The sequence below is a fragment of the Rhinoraja longicauda genome, chromosome 5 (assembly GCF_053455715.1).
Source record: "Rhinoraja longicauda isolate Sanriku21f chromosome 5, sRhiLon1.1, whole genome shotgun sequence".
Lineage (NCBI taxonomy): Eukaryota > Metazoa > Chordata > Chondrichthyes > Rajiformes > Arhynchobatidae > Rhinoraja > Rhinoraja longicauda.
The window spans coordinates 78,364,745-78,388,377 of NC_135957.1; the positions used below are offsets into that span (position 1 = coordinate 78,364,745).

The following is a 23,633-nucleotide window of genomic DNA, read 5'->3' on the forward strand; positions in this document are numbered from 1 at the left end:
CCAATCTGAACAGACTGTGGTCTGTGGATGAGGAAGTTGAGGATCCAATTGCAGAGTGATGCACAGAGACCCAGTTCCGTGAGTTTGGTAACCAGCTTGGAGGGGATGATGGCGTTGAATGCTGAGCTGTAGTCTATAAACAACAGCCTGACGTAAGTGTTTTTATTGTCCAAGTGGCCCAGTGTGGAGTGGAGAGCCAGTGAGATCGCATCCTCCGTTGGCCTGTTGTGACAGTAGGCAAACTGTACTGGGTCGAGGTTCTTGTTGAGGTAGAAGTTGATATCCACCATAACCAACCTCTCAAAGCACTTCAACACCACAGACGTTAGTGCCACTGGTCGATAGTCTTCTAGGGCACCGATATTATTGATGCCCTCTTAAAGCAGGTAGGAACCTCAGACCTCAGTAATGAGAGGTTGAAAATGTCCGCAAAAACTCCAGCCAGTTGGTCTGCACAGGTTTTGAGAACTCGACGGGGTACACCGTCAGGTCCAGACGCTTTCCAAGCGTTCACCCCACTGAAGGATCTTCTGACATTGGCCTCTGTGACTGATTGTAATACCATCACAGTATGGGGGCTCGGGACGGCACATCAGTGTTCTCCCTATCAAAGCGTGCGTAGAATGTGTAGCAGGTTTCGACGTAACAGGTGATGGCATTCAAGCCTGGCTACAGTTGCTAAACATCCGCCCCATCCTCCAGCTTTGAGGGGAAGTCCCTTTTGGCCTTTTTGATGGCCTTATCATGGTCGTATCTGGACTTCTTATAGACCTCTGCGTCACCGGACCTGAATGCCTGGGATCTGGTCCTCAGAAGAATGTGGATCTGCAGATTCATCCAAGGCTTCTGGTTAGGAAGCACTCGGAAGGTTTTTGTAGAAACACGGTCCTCCACACATTTCCTTATGAAGTCTATAACGACTGGCATATTCATTGAGGTCCGTTGCCGAGTCCTTGAACATTGTCCAGTCTACTGACTCCAAGCAATCCTGCAGTTGTTCCTCTGCCTCCCCAGACCAGCTCTGTGCAGTCCTCACCTCTGGAGGTGCGCTCTTCAGTTGCTGCCTGTATGCAGGAAAAAGCAGCACCACTGAATGGTTGGATTTCCCAAAGTAAAGGCGTAGCGTGAGGCCCGTTGATGTTGAGTGGGGATGGTGTGCGGGGAGGGGGGCAGGAGAGGGGGGAGTGGGGGTCGGGGGGTGGGAGAGGAGTGGGGGTGAGGGGGTGGGGGGTAGGGGGAGTGGAGGTGGGGGGAAAAGGTGGGGAGGGAAGGAAGGGAGGGGGTGTGGAGGTGGGGAGGGGAAGGCGGGAGTGGGGGGAAGAGGGGAGTGGGGAGGCGGGAGTCGGGAATGGGGGGGAAAGATGGGAGGGGAGTAGGGAGGGAGTCAGGAGTGGGGGTAGAGTGGGATAAGGGGGTGGGGGTGGGAGGGGAGGGTAGTGGGGGGACATGGACTGTTGTGATTTACTGTTGACCACTGGAGCAAGTATGTCTTCAATGAAATTAGGTATGTGCATTTTTAAATGAAACTCTTTCTTCATAACTTAATCATACATTTTAGACAATAGGTGCAGGAGTAGGCCATTCGGCCCTTTGAGCTAGCACCACCATTCAATGTGACCATTTGAATAAATAGTCTGATCCATAAATAGTCAGGATCCAGTTTATAAAATACTCTTCAAACCTAACAGAGGTGTTTTTTTTTCATTTGTAGACTCTATTATGGCATCAGGCCCTGCACAAACCACTTTTGGACCTGGACTTGATACACTCGAAGAAGAAGAGGAGAAAGAACAGTTTTTTGCTAATCTTGAGACGGGTGCTTCCTCTACTATTGACTATTCCAAGCTAATCAAAGATCTTGAATCGACAGGTTCAACACCCATAAATGCTTTGAATCAGTAAGTTGATTCTCCAGGGTGAATTGTGAAAGTTATGAAAATCAGTATCTTGAAATGGACCTTGATAAATATGCTTCCAATTTTTTAAATGGGAGAAGATATTTATTTTTCCAATATTCTTGTACATGGAGTATGTGCTTAGAGATGTCACAAATACCAGATTTTGAAGCAATATTATTGTTCACCATTACAGCAAGATATTTTGCAAAGATAGAGTAATCACTCTGATCTTTTTCCTGTGATACTTTTAGGAACCTAAGCAAAAGTAGGCCATTTCCTCTGTCCTGTATCATTTAATAAGATCATGGCTATATTTTACCTTGATTGCTTTCATAATTAAAAATTTATCAACTCCTTGAAAATACCCAGTAACTGAGTTTCCACCTTTTTCTTTGGAAATAAATTTATTCTCGTCTGTCCTAAATTGCTGACCAATTATTGTAAGACAAAAACTCTTGGTTCAAGACATTCTAGCCAGTGAAACATCAAAATCTACAATTGACATGTCCAGCTCCTTAAGAATTTTTACCTTTCCATGGAATTGCTTATTATTATTTTTTGTAACTCAAGATTTTAGGCTTAGTTTTCCTAATTTCTCCTCCTATGAGTTGAGTTTAGTTTATCGTCATGTGTACCGAGGTACAGTGAAAAGCTTTCATTGCGCGCTAAACAGCGGAAAGACAACACGTGATTAGAATCGAGCTATTCACAGTATACAGATACATGATAAAGGGAATATCGTAATAACACATGGTAAAGTCTGATCAAAGATACTCCAAAGGTCTCCAATGAGGTTGATAGGAGCTCGGGACTGCTGAAGTCCTATAACAAATAAGTCAAGAAAAAAGCAACAGGAGAAAGTCATTCACTCCCTCATATCCTTTGAGCCTTTTCCACATTTCAGTGACAAAATGACTGATTACTGTTAGTTGTCCTGCAGTTAGATTCTTTCAAAAACCCATTTCTGATTATCCCTTTTCAGTGCAATATCTTGAGAATGTTTATATTCTGTATTTTGTGGGCATTCAATTCTATTGTATGCATGTTAAGCTGCAGTAGACCAAACCAATACACCAGAGGTCTTAATAAGCTTTATTTATAAAATATAATTGAATATGTGATAAAAGATTTATGCATTCTTTAGAATCAAGAATTATAGCAGACAAATGCACTAGAAAGTTAAGTAATTGTGGGTATTTAGTACGGAGTAAGTTACTGGATGGAAATTGATGATTATGTTAGATTATTTTGTGGCGTAGTTATACATGACAGTTCACAACGTTACATTTTGCATTTTGTTTCTAGACAAGAAGATGAGTTTGCAGCATTAGAGGAGGAGGAAACAAATGAAGATGAGTCTCCAAGACCTAAAAGTGTCACCGGTAATTTAAGACCTTAGAGAAATGCGAGGTTTATGGATGTTTGTGTGAATGAAATTCTTTTGAGAAGACTGCAAACAAATTGCAAATTGTAGCTAAGAACTTGTTCACTAAATTAATTTATCTTGTTACGGGTTCTAAAAATACTCCAATCTCATTGCTCAATTGTAACATCAGTGGAGTTTTCAGTAGAAGACTAGGCTTTAGGGATACAGTGTGAAAACGCACTGAGCCTGTGCCATCCAGTGATCACCCCGTACACTAGCACTATTCTACCCCACTAAGGATCATTTCCAATTTTACTGAAGCCAATTAACCTCCAAACTTGTACATCTTTAGAGTGTGGTCGGAAACCAGAGAAAACCCAAGCGGTCACAGGGTGAGCATACAAACTCCACACAGACAGCACTGGATTGAACCCGGGTCAGGATTGAACCCGGGCCTCTGGCGATGTTGGGCTGCAATTCTACTGCTGTGCCACCGTGCCCCCAAGAGTGGATGTTACAGGAAGAGTTGAAATAACAAAAGATCAGTTTAAGAATATTGGAAATATGTATTGCCAATATCAGAGAATATAAAGCTAAGATCATTGCCAAGTGTTTGAAATTTTGGAGTTTTATGAATGCAAGAATTTATTTGGATAAGAATCACTCTTGGAAATAAAATCCAAAAATATTTTATTTTAAAAAAAATGTCAAGGTTGACCAGGGCAATAAAAGATATATAAGAAGATAACTGCAGATGCTGGTACAAATCAAAGGTATTTATTCACAAAATGCTGGAGTAACTCAGCAGGTCAGGCAGCATCTCGGGAGAGAAGGACAGGGTCTAAAGAAGGGTCTCGACCCGAAACGTTACCCATTCCTTCTCTCCCGAGATGCTGCCTGACCTGCTGAGTTACTCCAGCATTTTGTGAATAAATCTGCAATAAAAGAAATTGATTGTTGTTTAAGAAAAGTATTGCATATTGAGATGTAATTGAATCATAATCTCAATATTATTTAGCGGTAACTTTGGAAAAATTAATTAGTACTGCAGTACATCTTGGACTTCTGTAAAGGCCGAACTGTAAGGCATGGGAAGTCAGATGCTAGTATAGGGGCAACTGCATCTGAGGGGAAACTTTTTTACACAAAGAGTGGTAGGTATATGGAATGAGCTACAAGAGGAGGTAGTTGAGGCAGGTACTATCACAGCTTTTAAAAAACATTTGGGCAGGTACATGGATAGGATAGGTTTAGAGTGATAAGGGGCCAAATGCAGACAGGTGGGACTAATGTAGATGGGGCACATTGTTCGGCATGGGCATGTTGGGCCGAAAGGCCTGTTTCCACACTGTATGACTCTCCGTGTCTAGGTATGCACTTAAAAATCTGAATAGCAGAAGCTGCATTTTAAATCTATCTACACATGGCAAATAAATTATTGAAATACTATCGGGAAATTAAACTGTGTTGCCACAATAAAAAAATAATTTGGATTCTAACATATTTGATCATCTTTAATGTGATCGGGCCTTTGTTTAGTAGTGCGCACTACTGAATATGCAACCTTAGTTTATGAAATGCTGCAGCCGGGTTTATGTAAAAGCAATGTTAGTCTAAATACAATGCAAGACTGGAAAGAAGTATCCTTGAAACAAAGTGCACATTGTTTACTCTTCTCTGGTTGTACAGATCTTTTCATTAACAAACATTTTGATTTGGAAATGTTTTTGGAAGTGTGCATGACATATCTGCAGAATACATTTTGTTCTAAATTTTGAACAGCTTCAAGACACTATAGTGAAGATTTTGAAGAGGATTCTGTTGAGATTGGTGAAGAATTTGAATTAAATGCTAATATAATGGAAGCTAAATATATTCTAGAAAGCATTAAAGATGCAAGAGAAGCCAAAGAACAGGTAATCATGTTCAAAACTTGAATTTTTGCTAAGAATAGTCATGTGATTTAGGTTGCGAATCATTTTGTTAAAAAGTACTTGGATTAGACGAGTGCAATGGTCAATATTTGCTCTGTAGTAAGGATCTCCATCTGTAAAGCATATCAGTCAGGGTGATCCTCAACTCATTCTAAAGTACTTGCTCTTTGCTCTTTTGGGGAACCAATAATGCAGAGTAAACGTTTAGGAAGGAATGGCGGATGCTGGTTTAAACTGAAGATAGACACAAAATACTGCCTGAATAACTCAGCGGGACAGGCAGCATCTCTGGGGAGAAGGAATGGGTGACGTTTCAGGTCGAGATCCTTCTGCAGATTGATGTCAGGGGAGAGGGAAATAAATAGAGAAGGAAGTGTAAGGTGTAAAAATAGGACAAAGGGAATGAGGATTAAGGAAAATGTAGAATGGATCGTTGTTAGCTGGGAGAAGTTAACAACAAAGCAAACAGAGATAAAATATAGTTGGAGACAGTAAGACTGGTTGGAAAACTAGGAAGAGGGAGGGATGGAGAGAGGGAAAGCAGGATTACTTGAAGTTAGCCAAGTCAATGTTCATACCGCTGGGTTGTAAGCTGCCCGAGCGAAATATGAGGTGCTGTTCGTCCAATTTGCGCTGGGCCTCACTCTGACAATGGAGGAGAACCAGGACACAAAGGTCAGTGTGCGAATGGGAGGGGAGTTAAAGTGCTTAGTACCCGGGAGATCAGGTAGGCTTAGGTAGATTGAGTGGAGGTGTTCAGTGAAACGATTGCCGAGCCTGCGCTTGGTATCGCCGATATATAGGACTCCACACCTAGAACAGCGGATACAGTAGATGAGCTTAGAGGAGGTGCAAGTGAACCTCTTGCAGAGTAAGGAGATATCTTGTGGCTCACGCCACAACATCATATGTAAGTTCTTATGAACTTTGTCCTAATATATGTATTTTGAGGGAGGCAATAAACTAGGCAATAAACTAATAAACTAGACAGTGCCGCCATTCTTGCTATGGAGGGCGTGCAGCGTAGGTTCACTAGGTTGATTCCCGGAATGGCGGGACTGTCGTATGTTCAAAGGCTGGAGCGATTGGGCTTGTATACACTGGAATTTAGAAGGATGAGGGGGGATCTTATTGAAACATATAAGATAATTAGGGGATTGGACACATTAGAGGAAGGAAACATGTTCCCAATGTTGGGGGAGTCCAGAACAAGGGGCCACAGTTTAAGAATAAGGGGTAGGCCATTTAGAACGGAGATGAGGAATAACTTTTTCAGTCAGAGAGTGGTGAAGGTGTGGCATTCTCTGCCTCAGAAGGCAGTGGAGGCCAGTTCGTTGGATGCTTTCAAGAGAGAGCTGGATAGAGCTCTTAAGGATAGCGGAGTGAGGGGGTATGGGGAGAAGGCAGGAACGGGGTACTGATTGAGAGTGATCAGCCATGATCGCATTGAATGGCGGTGCTGGCTCGAAGGGCTGAATGGCCTACTCCTGCACCTATTGTCTATTGTCTATTGTCTATAATAGTCTTAACAGAATGAATAGCCACTAATTTAGTTTTAGTTTTCGAGATACAGCGCAGAAACAGGCCTTTCAGCCCACCGAGTCCACACTGACCAGCAATCCCTGCACACTAATGTTACAGACACTAGGGATAATTTACATTTATACCAAGCCAATTAACCTACAAACCTATAAGTCTTTGGAGTGTTGGAGGAAAACACTGATCTCAGAGAAAACCCACGCAGGTCACAGGGAGAACGTACAAACTCCGTACAGAGAGCATCCGTAGTCGGGATCAAACCTGGGTCTCCGGCGTTGCAAGCGCTGTCAGGGAGCAATGCTACCGCTGCACCACCCTCCTGCCCATTGCACAGATGCTTTGCCATAGATAGCGCTCCACTGGCAGCTGTGGGGCAGACCATTTTGGATCCAACCCCTTGCCACAACCTGATTGACCTGTTCTCTGAGACTCTCCTACACTCATCTATACCACAGATTACTGTGTCGTGGAGTCATACAGCACGGAAGCGGGCCTTTTAGCCCAACTGGTCCATGCTGACCAAGATGCCCCATCTACGTTAGTCCCAGCTGCCCGCAATATGGCCCATTTCCCTCTATACCTTCTCTATCCATGTACCGGTGCAAGTGTCTCTTAAATGTTGTACATCGGCAAGATCAATCATAGACTGGTACCGTTTTGCCTGCTGGATCACCTGGTTGCTAACCATTTTAACTCCCTTCCCATTGCCATACTGACCTTTCTGTGCTGGGCCTCCTCCATTGCCAGAGTGAGGCCACATGCAAACTGGAGGAGCAACACCTCGTATTCCATTTGGATGGCTTACAACCCAACGGTATGAATATTGAATACTTCAATTTTAGACAACTGCATAACCCTCTCCTTCTCTCTTCCCCCACTCCCCTCCCTTGCCTGTGCGATACCTGGACTCGCTCCCATTTCTACCCTCCCCCTCCCCTTCCAACTACATTTCTTCCTCTAGCTTCACAATCTGCAACTCTTCAATCTTTTTTGTCTCACAGCTTCTGTCTTTTCATCTCTGGCCTTTGTTTAACCATCTGTCTATGAGAAAACCCTCCTCACCTGTATCAACCCATTAACTATGTGTAGGGAGGAACTACAGATACTGGTTTACACCAAAATAGACACACAGTGCTGGAGTACTCAGCAGGTCAGGCAGTATCTGTGGAGAAAAGGAATAGGTGAAGTTTCTGGTCGAGACCCTTCTTCAGTCTCGACCCGAAAAGTCACCTATTCCTTTTCTCCAGAGTTGCTGCCTGATCTGCTGAGTTACTCCAGCACTTTGTCTTCTTTTGTAAATCAACATCCGCAGTTCCTTGTTTCTACCTCCAACGACAGCTCATTCCTTATCCCCACCACCTTCTGGGTGTCATCTGCGAACCTACTAGTCATACCTATAACAATCATGTCCAAATTATTGATGCAGTTAAAAAACAAGAATTGATTCCCATCACTGATCCGTGCAGTAATTGCTAATCACACACTTGTAATCAGAAAAACAGTCCTTCACCTTCTGCTTCCTATTACCAAGCTAATTTTGGATCCAGTTTGCCACATAATGAGGATATTGCCTGGACGCAAGAGTCTGAGCTATAGGGAGAGGTGCGAGTAGGCTGGGACTCTATTCCTTGGAGTGCATGAGGATGACGGGTGATCTTATAGAGGTGTATAAAATCATGAGAGGAATAGAACGAGTAGATGCACAGAGTCTTTTGCCCAGGAGTAGGAATCGAGGACCAGAGGGCATAGGGTTAAGGTAAAGCAGAAAAGATTTAGTAGGAATCTGAGGGGTAACTTTTTCATACAAAGGGTGGTGGGTGTATGGAATGAGTTGCCAGAGGAGGTAGTTGAGGCAGGGACTATCCCAACTTTTAAGAAACAGACCGGTACATGCATTGGGCAGGTTTGGAAGGATATGGGCCAAGCGCAGGCAGGTGGGACTAGCGTAGCTGGGAGATGTTGGCCAGTGTGGGCATGTTGAGCCGAAGGGCCTGTTTCCACACTGTATCACTCTATGACTCTACTAGGGAAGTACTTGATTGCACTGGAGAGCAGGTCAAGGAATCTTTCTGTGACATTGCATGGAATAGAGCATTCCAGCAATGAGGCATAGCTGGATAGGCTGGGATTGTTCAACATATATAATGCTCTTTGACTCTACTTGGCAGTCAGGATGTGTTCCTGAGAACTAATGGGATCGGTGATATCAAACTAATGGGATTGGTGTTACCAATAACACTGCTCTGCTGAGAACGGTGGCTTTTTTAGCAGCCTGTAACACAACTGTTAAGTAGAGAAATCCCAAGCTGGGGAGAGTTGTGTGGCCAAACAAAGAGAGAGGAGACAGTGGATTGCATAACATCCAATGGTACTTAATGAGAGAGACCATAGAATCTGGGGCTTTGTTCAACACATGGAGCAAGTGCTGCCAGTCCTCAGCTTGCACCTGGCACACCAGCTTATTCTAACTGGTGTGTTTTTAAACTACTAATTGCATTTGTGAAATCAATAAAACTGGTCAAGTAATCCAAAATAAAGACGATTAAGTGATTACATTTAAAAAATATACATTTTTTCTTGTTTATGTTCTTCAGATATTAGATACACTTTTGTTGTCTTTATTCATTGGACATCGGCTCTGGGCATTATTAGATAGGTGAGCATTTGATAGGTGGACTTTAGTAGATAAGTGAGCGTTTTACTCCCTGTTCCTAATGGCCCTTGAGAAAGGGGTGAATTAAGAAATTTAAAGAAAATTAAAATTATTTGAAAATAAAATTAAGAATTAAGAAATTTCTTTTATTAAGGAATTTAATTTAATCAAGTAGGTTTACTTGATTTTTTTTGGAGTCATATTCAAGTTTTAGATGTAATGTATTATTTGGGTTATTTGAAACCTGTTTGTTCTCAGTGGAACAATCAGATGAGAGCACAATGTTTCTGTGTGCCATTTGTCAGAATTTTGTCTAAGAACTGCATGCATACACTGACCACAGGCATGCACGCAGTGCGCTTGTATATATCTGATTTAGGTCCTGCATATAACATATAAACATGTCTTTTGGCCCAACTCTTCCATGCCGACCTAGTTATTCATCCCCGATAGTCCCATTTGCCCATATTTGACCCATCTCCCTTTAAATCTTTCCTATCTGTGACATAACATTTGGAGGGTGTTGAGCGTACATTGTGACATCAAATGCACATTTTGATGTAACTTGTGTAAAATTCTTTTGTGTCGTTGAGGCCCACAAACAATGGGGACTACCAGCCCTGCAACACCTCTTTCCCTGGACAGACTGATTCCTACGCTGCCTAAGCAAATAAAATGTGTCTAAGTATGTGGGGAAACTTAGACTATTACCTCGACTAAGGCAGTCCTAGTTGTAGTTGGGCCTTCAGGTTAAAGTTTTATCCAGGCCATCTCGGTGACAATAATGCAAAATTTGCTGCCAGGCTTTGTAGTGGGGCTTCAAGCTACGCCATTGGAATAAAAGATAAATGGCCACCAGTTGAGATGAAAATATTAATCGTTGCGATAAGTGAAGTCGAAATTGCCTACAACAGAGTGAAAAGAAAAGGAGACCACTAAGTTGTGAGATCTGTGAAAATCTAGCAGGTGAATTCAGTGGCATAAACTAGGTATAACCTTAAAAATGAAAAAAACAAGTCTAATGAAGGTACAGTGTTGCCATGGTAATGGAATGGGTGAGACCGATTCAGCAGTCAAAAATGCTGGAGCTGGATAAGACATCAGAAAGGTTGTTGTAGTTGCACGAGATGGAAAGCCAGAGTTCATCAGTCAAATATGATTACAAGGATTATTAGGAGGCTTGTGTTTTACATTTTTAGTAAGCGTGTTTTACAAATGAGTGGCCATGTACTTGGATAGCAGAATGGGCCAATCTTTCAGCTGCAGGCTGTGTATTCTTTTGTTCTTGTACTTTTATGTGCTTCAGAGAAAACTTGGACCTGCAAAGCATCTGAAGGAACGGAAAAAAAATCTTGAGCATAACTTACAGCTAAAGTTAGAGACGGGGCATGGTGTTTAGAAATGTAAAGATTTGTTGTGTTGAATTTTCAGATTAGTTATTCATCCATCCTTAGTTTCATCCTGCTTTTCTCTTCATATATAACTTTTTGCTACGTTTGTGGACACTTTCAGTAAATCGTTTGTATTAAATGTCTAAGGAGATGTATTAAACAAATGTATGAAGCAAGCATTATAGTTTTCAAAATTACTGTTGTATTTTGAAAAACAGTCATGGTGCTGTTTGAAATAACCCAATTAATCTGCATTACTTTTATTTTAGGAAGCAAAGCCAGGCATGTTAGCAAAAGGTAAGTATTTCCCTTCATATTTCTAGAATCATTGACACCTGAATATTTCCCATTTTTGTTTAAATTTTACTGATGTAAGTGAATGCAAACTGATCCAAATGTTACCAATGTACATGGTAAAGATGACACTTGCATTTCTCAAGTTCTTTGTATTTATTCAATTGTAATTAGTGCTGGGTAATTATATGTTGTTAGACATCATTGTCACCAGCCCAGGTTCCTTCTCTATATAAAAATATAGGTTTTGCAAGATATTTGAATCTTTTGCGATTTGCATCCCTTCAGCCAGTTTCTTTTGGAAAGCCTGCCATGAAGCAGCAGTACTCTGCACCAAGTGATAGGGGGAAAGGTTTAATAGGAATCTGAGGGGTAACTTTTTCACACAAAGGGTGGTTGGTGGGTGTGTGGAACAAGCTGCCAGAGGAGGTAGTTGAAGCAGGTACTATTGCAACATTTACAAAGCATTAAGACAGGTACATGGATAGGACAGGTTTAGAGGGATACTAGTTAATGTGGACCTGTTGGGTCCAAACCTTGCCTGCATTGGTGTAGCACCCTCCCCCTCCCCCCACTCCCCTCCTCCCCCCCCCCCCCCACTCGCCCACTCCACCCCCCCTCAACCCCCCCTTATCCCCCCCCTCCTCCACTCACCCACTCAATCCCCCCCTCAACCACCTTAAAAATCCCACTGGGCCGAGGGGGGAGAGGGAGCCACTCATCCCAGCCCCGGGCGGCCACCGCGGGGCCAGCAGCAGGAAAGCTCTCCTCACCCCCATCCCCCATCATTGGCCTCCACTCCCATCACTCTGGCGGGTCCCGCCCCCCTCCAAGTGGCAACCCTCCCCCAACTGCGCACGCGTGGATCCGGCGGCCATCTTACATAAGTATTAGATGAACACGGAGGTATTACTGCACAGGCGCAACTGATGGGCAGGGCAAATGGGAAAGGGATTTATTAAAGTTTAAAAAGTGATTTTTAAAGTTTAAAAGGTGATTTTTAAAGTTTAAAAAGTGAATAACTTTTAAAATATAACAACCATTTGAACCGCAGACCAATGGTGAGCAAGATGGGCCTAAAATTGTAGCGCTATCGTGTACCTTTTTGGTTGTATTTCGGGTACGCACTAACTGACAAACAAACAAGACGAGTTTTAGTCATTGATAGAGAGAGAGAGAGAGAGAGAGCGCAAACGCAGGCAGGTTGGACATTTTGGTAGGTGTGCTCAAATCAGGCCAAAGGGCCTTTTTCCATGCTGTATGACTCTGACTCCATCCAGAAGGCCATGTCTGTGAGGTTTCTTAGATTTCTTCATATCATCTTCATGTTCCACAACTGATTTGCGACATCTGATCACTCAGGACTTCTTTCTGGAAATTTCTCTCGTAATCCCCCTAGCCCTAACCCTTTTTGTTAATCTCAATAGACTTTTTTTATCAAAACAACTATTTAACAAGTTTTCGTCTCTTAGTTTTAACTTGATAGTTTTTACCTGATAAAAGCCTATAAAATTATGAGAGGCATGGATAGAATAGACGGTCAGACCCTTTTTCCAAGTTTGGAAATGTCAAAGACAAAGGGGGCATAGGTTTAAGGTGAAAGGGGCAAAGATTAAAGGAGATATGTAGGGTAAGTGTATTACATAGAGGGTGCCTGGAATGTGTTTCCAGGGGTGGTGATGACAGCAGATACAATGGAGGCATTGAAGACATTTTTAGGTAATTACACGGATGTGCGGGAAATAGAAAAATATGGCTCACATGCAAGCAGACATTAGTTTAACTTGGTATCATGTTTGGTCAAAGGGTTGTACTGTTCTGTGTGATATAAGAAGATACTTTAAGGTTAATTGTGTTTACATTGTTCCCTTGCAAGAAACAATATTTTACTTTCTTTACAACCATTTTATTTATATGTTTAGCATACCCAAAGAGGGAAATCTGCCTAGCAAGGAAATTATTCCACAACCAGACTGGAAACAAATCTTGAGGCTTCTGTATAAAGCATTTTTTTTAACATTACCTCCTCCAGAAAAGAGAAAATGTAGATAGACTAATTTGAAAAGATAAGGAATTATAAAAGATGGTATTTTTATTCTGAAACACAAGATGAAAATTAGCATCCATAGATAGGGCAGACAAGCTATGAAGATTATAATGCTTTCTTGTCATTACAGAATTGAGAGATAGCCTTATTAGGATTAGACATGAGCAAGGGGGGAAAAAAATCCAAACGAGAAACTTTGGAATTAATATGGAAGTGCTATTACAGATAATATTAATCGACTTACCAAATAACTATGGAAAATATAACATCATAATTGGTAACATTTAAATATCTAAGATGTCTTAAAAATCTTCCCTGTTCCCAAATCAGAATTAGCAGTGCAGCAGAGGTAGAAATGCTGCCTTACAGCGCCAGAGATCTGAGTTTGATCCTGATCATGGGTGCTATCTGTATGGAGTTTGCACATTATGTGACCGCATGGGTTTTCTCTGGGTGCTCCGCTTTCCTCCCACACTCCGAAAACGTACAGGTTTGAAGGTTAATTGGCTTCTGTAAAATTGTAAATGGTCCCTAGTGTGTAGAATAGTGCTAGTGTACAAGATGATCACTAGTCAGCGCAGATTCGGTGGAACGAAGGACCTATTTCCACACTGAATATCTCTAAAGTCCTAATTAGAATAATCATGAAGCTTCACTAAAAAATGCACTCTTTTCCTTTATATCACAATGTCTTGCATCCATCTGCAGTACATATAGTGAGTAGTGTAACTGCTTACCAGTTCAATGGTGATCATTTTGTGTATAACCACCTCAAAATATCCATGTTACCTTTTTGAAATGAATAGAGGGAGAGAGAAATTATTTAGCATTAGCAATTCTTCTGCAGTGATTGTGTAATGCATTTGTATGCAATTTGATTACCTGGCTATTAATCTGTGTTGCTGTGAGGTGTACTTATCTGTTATTATAATTTATAGTCGTACTGCTAGATTCATTAGATTCAACGCTGGATACACAGAAGTTATTACAATCTGGGGATGACAGATCTATAGAAAAGCAATCAACAGATGAAAAAATTGGACCGGACACAGCATCTCAAATGAATGCCACAGGTAAGTAATAAACAATAATATTCTAGTCTGTCATCTGTGTTTGAGTAAAGAAGATAATGGATTAATATGCTAACCTATTATCAAGAACAAAAGTAATACACATTTAAGTATATACATTTGCATATTCTTTATAGCAGCAATTTAATTTTTCATGTAATAGCAAAGATGCTTTAACATATGATGAGCATTTGACGGCACTGAGCCTGTACTCGCTGGAGTTTAGAAGAATGAGGGTGGACCTCATTGAAACATACAGAATAGTGAAAGGCCTGGATAGAGTGGATGCAGAGAAGATGTTTCCACTAGTGGGAGAGTCTAGGACCAGATGCAATAGCCTCAGAATAGGTTTAGGAAGGAGATGAAGAGTAATATTTTTAGTCAGAGAGTGATGAATCTGTGGAATTCATTGCTGCAGAAGGCTGTGGAAGCCGTCAATGGGTATTTTAAAGGTGGAGATTGACAGATTCTTGATTAGTAAGGGTGTCAAGGGTTCTGGGGAGAAGGCAGGAAAATGGGGTTAGACAATAGACAATAGACAATAGGTACAGGAGTAGGCCATTCAGCCCTTCGAGCCAGCACCGCCATTCAATGCGATCATGGCTGATCACTCTCAATCAGTACCCCGTTCCTGCCTTCTCCCCATACCCCCTCACTCCGCTATCCTTAAGAGCTCTATCCAGCTCTCTCTTGAAAGCATCCAACGAACTGGCCTCCACTGCCTTCTGAGGCAGAGAATTCCACACCTTCACCATTCTCTGACTGAAAAAGTTCTTCCTCATCTCCGTTCTAAATGACCTATCCCTTATTCTTAAACTGTGGCCCCTTGTTCTGGACTCCCCCAACATTGGGAACATGTTTCCTGCCTCTAATGTGTCCAATCCCCTAATTATCTTATATGTTTCAATAAGATCCCCCCTCATCCTTCTAAATTCCAGTGTATACAAGCCCAATCGCTCCAGCCTTTCAACATACGACAGTCCCGCCATTCCGGGAATTAACCTAGTGAACCTACGCTGCACGCCCTCCATAGCAAGAATATCCTTCCTCAAATTTGGAGACCAAAACTGCACACAGTACTCCAGGTGCGGTCTCACCAGGGCCCGGTACAACTGTAGAAGGACCTCTTTACTCCTATACTCAACTCCTCTTGTTACGAAGGCCAACATTCCATTGGCTTTCTTCACTGCCTGCTGTACCTGCATGCTTCCTTTCATTGACTGATGCACTAGGACACCCAGATCTCGTTGAACTCCCCCTCCTCCTAACTTGAGAGGGTTGAGAGGGAAAGATAGATCAGCCATGATTGAATGGTGGAGTAGACTCAATGGGCCAAATGGCTTACTTCTGCTCCTATATCATGAACTTTTGACTCAGATTGGGACCAAAATAACAACTATAGAACAGCAGCAACAGGAATTAAGAGTGTTCAGTTCATTGCAGATTTTTTGGATAATATAGTGAGCTGGGCTAACCTGATAAATTTATAACCAACTGCTTTGCTTTGCGATATAATTTAAAGTAACTACTCTCTGGTGATGCACAAGATGCTGCCTAAAACTGTTTCATTTTTCTGATTAAAACAAATTGACTAAAACTGAACCAGAGGTCTTAAATATATTAGAAATACCTTTGGTTATTTTTTCAAAAATCCATTCCAAAGTATTGCCTAATTTACATCGCTTCAAGGTAGATTTTGCAGTTCATTAAATCAAATAGTATGAGAAATCACTTTGCAAAACCACTGCAATTTATGTTCAGATTGCATTAAAAGCTGAAACACTTCACAATCATTTCAGGGCATTCTCTGCATTTTCTTGAAGATGGAGTTTAATCCGAGCAAGTGTGAGGTGTTGGGAGGTCAAATGTAAGGGCAAAATATACAGTTAATGGCATGACCCTTAACCACATTGATGTACAGAGGGATCTTGGGGTCCAAGTCCATAACTACCTGAAAATGACAGCTCATGTAGATAGAGCAGTGAAGAAGGCATATGGTATGCCTGCTTTCATAGGTAGGGGCATTGAGGATAAGAGTGAGAATGTCATGATGCAGCTTTATAGGATTATGGGTAGAATGCATGTGGAGTATTGTGTGCAGTTCTTGTCACCCCTCTACAGGAAAGATGTGGAGGCTTTGGAAAGGGTACAGAGGAGGTTTACCAAAATGATGTCTGGATTTGCAGGTATTAGCTACAGGGAGAGAGGTTGGACAAACTTGGATTGTCTTCTGTGGAATGCCAGTGGTTGAGGGGGAGACCTGATAGAACTATATCATATTATGAGAGGCATAGATTGCAGTACACAATCAGAATCTTTTTTCAAGGATGGCATATTTTGAATGTGAGAAGGGCAAGTTTTTTTTTTGCACAGAAGCTGGTGAGTGCCTGGAATGCGCTGCCAGATTCGTCGGTTGAGGCAGATACGATAGTGGCATTTAAGAGACCTTTGGATTGGCATGTGGATATCCATTGAATGGAGGGATATGGATTGTGTGCAGGTATATAAGTGATGTAGGAAAATAACTGCAAATGCTGGTACAAATCGAAGGTATCACAAAATGCTGGAGTAACTCAGCAGGTCAGGCCGCATCTAGGAGAGAGGGAATGGGTGATGTTTCGGGTCAAGACGTCTGAAGAAGGGTCTCGACCCGAAACGTCACCTCTATAAGTGATGGTCTACATCATATTTGGCACGGACATTGTGGGCTGAAGGTCCTGTTCTGGTGTTGAACTGTTCTATGAATAGCATTAATATTCTGTATTGTTATGATCTAATTATTATTGTAAACAAGGATGCAATTTAAAACTTGCCATTATTTAATGACACCAATTTATTTCTGTTTAATAGACAATAGGTGCAGGAGTAGGCCAGTCGGCCCTTCGAGCCAGCACCGCCATTCACTGTGATCATAGCTAATTATCCACAATCAGTACCCTGTTCCTGCCTTCTCCCCATATCCCTTGACTTCGCTATCATTAAGAACTCTATCTAACTCTCTCTTGAAAGCATCCAGGGAATTGGCCTCCACTGCCTTCTGAGGCAGAGAGTTCCACAGCTTCACAACTCTCTGAGTGAAAAAGTAATTCCTCATCTCCGTCCTAAATGGCCTACACCTTATTCTTAAATTGTGTCCCCTGGTTCGGGACTTCCCCAACATTGGGAACATGTTTCATGCCTCTAGTATGTCCAATCCCTTAATGATCTTATATCTTTCAATAAGATTTCCTCTCATCCTTCTAAATTCCACAATATACAAGCCCAGTCGCTCCAGTCTTTCAACATACGACAGTCCCGCCATTCCGGGAATTAACCTCGTGAACCTACGCTACACTCGCTCAATAGTAAGAATGTCCTTCCTCAAATTTGGAGACCAAAACTGCACACAATACTCCTGGTGTGGTCTCACTAGGGCCTTGTACAACTACAGAAGGACTTCTTTGCTCCTATACTCCTCTTGTTATGAAGGCCAACATTCCAGTAGCTTTCTTCACTGCCTGCTGTACCTGCATGCTTACTTTCAGTGACTGATGAACTAGGACACCCCGATCTCATTGTACTTCCCCTTTTCCTAACTTGACACCATTCAGATAATAATCTGCCTTCCTGTTCTTACCACTAAACTGGATAACCTCACATTTAATGGAATGTTGTACTGAACAAAGTGCCATGACTTGTACAAGAGTAATAAAAAAATGCCGTCGATGAAAGATTGTGTTCTGTCATCCCATTCATGTTTACATTGTGACTTTGCAATTCTGTTCAAAACCAATCGATCAAAAGCGATCCTTGCTTGTAGAGGAGAGATTCCTATTCCTAATGAGTTTTCTGAATGATTTATGAAATTGCAAAGAACATGCTGCAAAAGTCATGTGTTTTATGAAATAACAGATCTTATGTATGTAAAATGTCAATAGTTGAAAACTTACATTCCTGTGTGGAATTTAGTTGGATTGCAGAGATTTTGGCAAACTATTAAGTTTCTTTAAGTGTGCTGTCGCAAAATAATTCAGTAAGTAGGGATATTAATATTGTTCATCTTCTGAAGCTAATACAAAGTTACTACATCAAATTACTGCATCATGCTTGGGAAGGTTTTGTAATAATTATTTTTTTTTCCAGCTAATTCCTGTGGGCAAACTAACAGTGATATTGAAGCCCTACATCAAGCGTATCGTAAAATTGATCAGTCTCTGGAAAGTACAGGGGCGGGACAAGATTCAATAAATGGAAGAGACACTAACTTTGCTCTGCAACCTCAGAGCCATGTTGGAGACTCGGCAAAGAATATTTCCACAACTGAATCTGGTGAGCAGAAAATTGAGTTGGAATTTGAGTCAGGCATTTTCTTGTAAAAATAAGTGTGCTTATTTAGTTACCTAACGTACTAAATATCATAAGAAGTAGTTCAGTACAGTTTAGTGTCAGGTGTACAGAGATATAGTGAAAAGCTTTTGTTGCGTGCTATCCAGTCAGCAGAAAGACGATACATGATTACAATTGAGCCATTTACAATGTATGGATACATGATAAGGGAATAACGTTTAGTGCAAGCCAGCAAAGACCAATCAAGGCTAATGCCAGGGTCACCAATGAGGTAGACAGTAGTTCAGCACTACACTCTGGTTGTGGTAGGATGATTCAGTTGCCTGATACAGCTTGGAAGAAACTGTCCCTGAATCTGGAGGTGTGCGTTTTCACATTTCTGTACTTTTGGCTTGATGGGAGACGGGAGAAGAAGGAGTGGCCAGGGTACAAAAGTAATCAACTTCGATTATGCTGCTAGCCTTGCCGAGGTATAAATGGAGTCAATAGAAGGCAGGTAGGTTTGAGTGATTATCTGGGCTGCGTCTACAGTTTGCTGCAATTTCTTGCAGTCTGGGATGGAGCTGTTCCCAAACCAAGCTGTGATGCATCCTGATAAAATGCTTTCTATGATGCATCTGTAGAAGTTGGTGAGAGTTGTAGGGGACATGCCAAACTTCCTCACCCTTCTAAGAAAGTAGAGGTGTAGGTGTGCTTTCTTGGTCATGGCTTCAATATGTGTGGTCCAGGAGAAGTTGTTGGTGAGGAGCAGGAGTAAGGCATTCAGCTGCTCAAGCTCATTGTGGCTGATCCAAAATTCTTGGTACAATTTTCAGCTCTTTCCCCAAAATTCTTGCTCATTAGAAATGTTGCTGTTTGTACCTTAATTAAACCCTAGTTTAGTTTAGTGATACATCGCGGATACATGCCCTTCGGCCCACTGAGTTTGTGCCAACCAGCAATCCCCATTTACTAGCACTATGCTACACACCAGGGACAATTTACAGTCTTTACCGATGCCAATTAATCTACAAACCTGTATGTCTTTGGAATGTGGGAGGAAACTGGAGCAGTCGGGGAAAACTCACGCAATCACGGCGAGAATATACAAACTGCGTACAGACAGCAGCCACAGTCAGGATCGAACCTGAGTCTCTGATGCTGTACGGCAGCAATTCTACCGCGACGCCATCGTGCCGCCCCCCCTCTGTGGCAAGGAATTCCAAAGACTCAAAGCTGAAGTACTTCAGCACCATGTTCCAACACTATCACCATATTCTTTGATTCCCTTAATATTCAGCAATCTATTAAAAACTGTTTTAAAAGAATCCAATAATGGAGCTTCCATATTTCTCACTGTAAAATATGCTAAATGTTTACCACTCTCTGAGTGAGGTGATTTCTTCTCCTTTCTGTCCTAACTGATCCACCCCTTATGAGACTGTGACATTGGTTCAAGATCCTCACTCAAGGGAAGCATCCTCCTTGTAAACAGCTGGCTGAAACTGGTTTTTAAAAAAGTATAAGTTTGATCAAGATTCCTTTCTTTCTACTAAACATGAGAGAATTGAAGCCAAGTGGCACCCAAGCTTGCAGATCAGCTGCCTCACCACTGCAATTTGAGTTCTGTTTGTGTGGAGGGTGCGCATTCTCCCTTTGACTGCGTGGGTAGGACCAAGGGCATATCTTGCATTCGTTTGTTCGATGTACCTTCGATATCTCTAATTTCTCTCTTCTCTGACTCTAAAGGGCCTGTCCCACTTAGGCGATTTTTTAGGCGACTGCCGGCGACTGTCAAAGTCGTAGCAGATCTCCAAAATTTTCTTTTACCCTTCGACAATGACCACGACAATGCCGAGTCAGGTCGAGATTACACCGTCTTCGGAAACATCGCGAAATTCCCACGCTTATCAATGCTTCTCCGGAGTCCTAATTTTCGCTGAAATCACTGACAAGTCTGTAATTACTTGAGAGTTTTGAAATATAGCATCTTGCCTGGGTTACTTGAAAACCAAGCTTCACGGTAACAAGGCATAAACTGGATTGACTTCCAGTTTACTAATAGCAGTATTAAGAAATTTAATTTTAAACGTGGCTAAATGGATTTTTGTGCGGAGTGTGGGCATTCTTTGAAAATGTACGGGAGATGCATATCTGGTTTCTGGGTTGCATATCTGGGTTGGGAGCCTACTTTAAATTGCTGATGGCCATAAACATCGCGAAAATTCCCACGCTTACCTGACCGCCTGTCGCCTCCAATCTACCTGTCAAATGTCCTGACGGTTAATAAATTGGTTAAACACAAGTATTTTATGGTATCTTCAAATGACTTTACTTAATTTAATATTACGTGCTTCTAAATGCATCTGCGACAACCTAGCAAACCTGGGGACAGCATGCGACAACGCCCGCAATAAGCAACGATACCTGGCGACAAGCCAGTTGTCGCCAAGAAATTTCAATCCTGTTGATTTCTCAGCGACGCGCCGAGATCCACTACGATTCTTTGAAGACTCCTCGCGATCATGCCCGCGACACCCCGGCGAACTGTCCGCGACAGCCTAGTCGCCGGCAGTCGCCTTAAAATCGCCTAAGTGGCACAGGCCCTTAAGTCTGAAGGGCTACTACTCTACCCAAAATGTCACCTATTCCTTTTCTCCAGAGACGCTGCCTGACCTGCTGTTACACCAGCATTTCGTGTCTATCCCAGGTCCCTTTTTGATTAGCAGCATTACCCAGCCTCTCACCATTTCACACCTCCTCTGCTTTTCTGTTATGTTCATAGATGTGAATAACCTTGCATTTTTACGTCCTGTCTTCTTGCTGCCATTCAAACATCCATTTTTTTAAAAACTTGGCTTGTTGCAAGGATATTTTCCACTAGGTGAAGGGAGGATTCCACCCTTCACCTAGTTTGTCCGTATTGTCTGAATCCTCCATACATTCTCCTGTGTATTCACAATCCTCCTTAGTTTAGCATTACCAGCAAACATGGAAATAAGATCCTTTCAGTCAAATCATTGAGAAAAGTCTTGAATAACTGTGCCTCATGCACTGTTCTCTGCAGTACTTTGCTATCACAACAGATCAAAAACTACAATCCCGGAAGAACTCAGCAGGTCAAGCCACATCTGTGGAGGCAAAGGGTAGAAGTCAAACATTTCAGGTCAAGACCCTGCATCAGGACTGATGATTACACCTGTCTGCCTCCACAGGTGCTGCTTGACCTCCTGACTTCTTTCAACATTCATTTTTTTAGTTCCAAATTTATAGAGTCATCCAGCATGGAAATAGGCCCTTCTGTCCGACTTGTTCATGCCAACCTAGATGCCCCATCTACACTAGTCCCACATGTGTGCAGTTGGCTCCTATCCATCTAAACCTTTCCTATCCAGGCATCTGTCCAAATGTCTTTTAGAGTCATGGAAGTTCTTTAGATCCTACTCCCCACAGATTGTGAAGGAAATCTCAGGATCTCTATACGCCTGCTGTCACACATAACTGACCTAGAACAATTCAATAGACAATAGTTGCAGGAGTAGGCCATTCGGCCCTTCGAGCCAGCACCGCCATTCAATGTGATCATGGCTGATCATTCTCAATCAGTACCCCGTTCCTGCTTTCTCCCCATACCCCCTGACTCCGCTATCCTTAAGAGCTCTATCTAGCTCTCTCTTGAATGTATTCAGAGAATTGGCCTCCACTGCCCTCTGAGGCAGAGAATTCCACAGATTCACAACTCTCTGACTATTGTCATTGTATTGTATTAACAGCCATTGTGAACCAGAACCCTAGTTAGTTAATTTGTACAAAACAACAATTTACACTATTCATCGTCAAAGATTTGGCTCGACATCCTGAACTTGTCACGTCTCCGATCTAGCTCTCCTGCTTCATGATGCGATATGTGTCGGGGTCAACAGGCACAAAACACACATTCTGCATTTTAAGCAGAAGCTAAAAAGCACAAGACCAAATTCTACCCGTCACATGACTAAAACCTGACAATAAACAATATTAACTGTTACTTTATATACACTCGCATTAAAAATTGAGATATGCCATTTATGATTAAAAAAACAAGCGAAATCCTCATAGAAGATTATCCAATTTCTGACGTTTGTACATATGAGCACATGACAAGGCTATCTTACCATAGTAAATATTGACTGCGAACTACAGTTGTAAAGGAAAATGTTTGTCAGTGTGGAAATAATAGATAAAATTATGATATATCACTGCAAACACGCTGCTAATTGTCAGCTATATAAAATTCGGATCCGGAAATCAATACATCAAAATATTGATCTTAAAGTCAAGAATCTGTTACTTGAAATTAACAATAAAAATAACTGGTGGTTCTTCATAATTTGAATGAATGAATACTTTATTGTCACGTGACAAGTGCCAGTGATATTATTTATTCTTTCCTTATGCAAAGAGTCGCCAGATAAAGGGTGCTGACAAAATTACAAATTATCCCACGCCCAGTCCTCCTTTGTGTGAGTCCTGGACTAAATCCACATGGACATAAACATGACACATGGAGGAAGTCAGCAGGTCAGAGAGCACCTGTGGAGGCAATGGACAGGCGACCTCTCAGGTCAGGCAGCATCTCAGGAAAATATGAATAGGTGACACTTATGATCGAGACTTTTCACATCAACCCTTGAACTGATAGGAGCAGAATTTGGCCATTCGGCCAATCAAGTCTACTCCGCCATTCAATTATGGCTGAGCTACCTCTCCCTCCTTACCCCATTCTCCTGCCTTCTCCCCATAACCCATAACATCCGTCCTAACCAAGAATATATCTATCTCTGCCTTAAAAATATCCATTGACAGCCTCCACAGCCTTCTGTGGCAAATAATTCCACAGATTCACTACACTCTGACTATAGAAATTCCTCCTGAACTTCTTCCTGAAGGAACATTCTTTAATTCTGAGGCTATGACCTCTGGTCCTAGACTATCTCACTATGGAAACATCCTCTCCACATTCACTCTATCCAAGCCTTTCACTATTCAATGAGGTCCCCCTCATCCTACTAAACCCCTGCGACATAGGTTTATGGTGATGGGGAAAAGATTTAATAGGAATCTGAAGTGTAACTTTTTCACACAAAGGGTGGTGGG

The 23,633-nt window shown here is 42.0% G+C and overlaps 1 protein-coding gene across 8 annotated transcripts in view; it reads left to right on the forward strand.

The window, feature by feature from the left end:
• Window positions 1–23,633, forward strand: part of cep162 (centrosomal protein 162) — a 115,358-nt gene that overhangs the window by 20,994 nt on the left and 70,731 nt on the right. For 7 of the 8 annotated variants that reach the window (XM_078399838.1, XM_078399843.1, XM_078399839.1 and 4 more), the window contains 6 exons: window positions 1,712–1,898; window positions 3,204–3,280; window positions 5,047–5,180; window positions 11,051–11,078; window positions 14,061–14,195; window positions 18,315–18,500. In XM_078399838.1, coding sequence (XP_078255964.1) covers window positions 1,712–1,898; window positions 3,204–3,280; window positions 5,047–5,180; window positions 11,051–11,078; window positions 14,061–14,195; window positions 18,315–18,500 — 747 coding nt within the window. The remainder of the gene's footprint in view (window positions 1–1,711; window positions 1,899–3,203; window positions 3,281–5,046; window positions 5,181–11,050; window positions 11,079–14,060; window positions 14,196–18,314; window positions 18,501–23,633) is intronic. The other variant, XM_078399842.1, reaches the window with a different exon arrangement.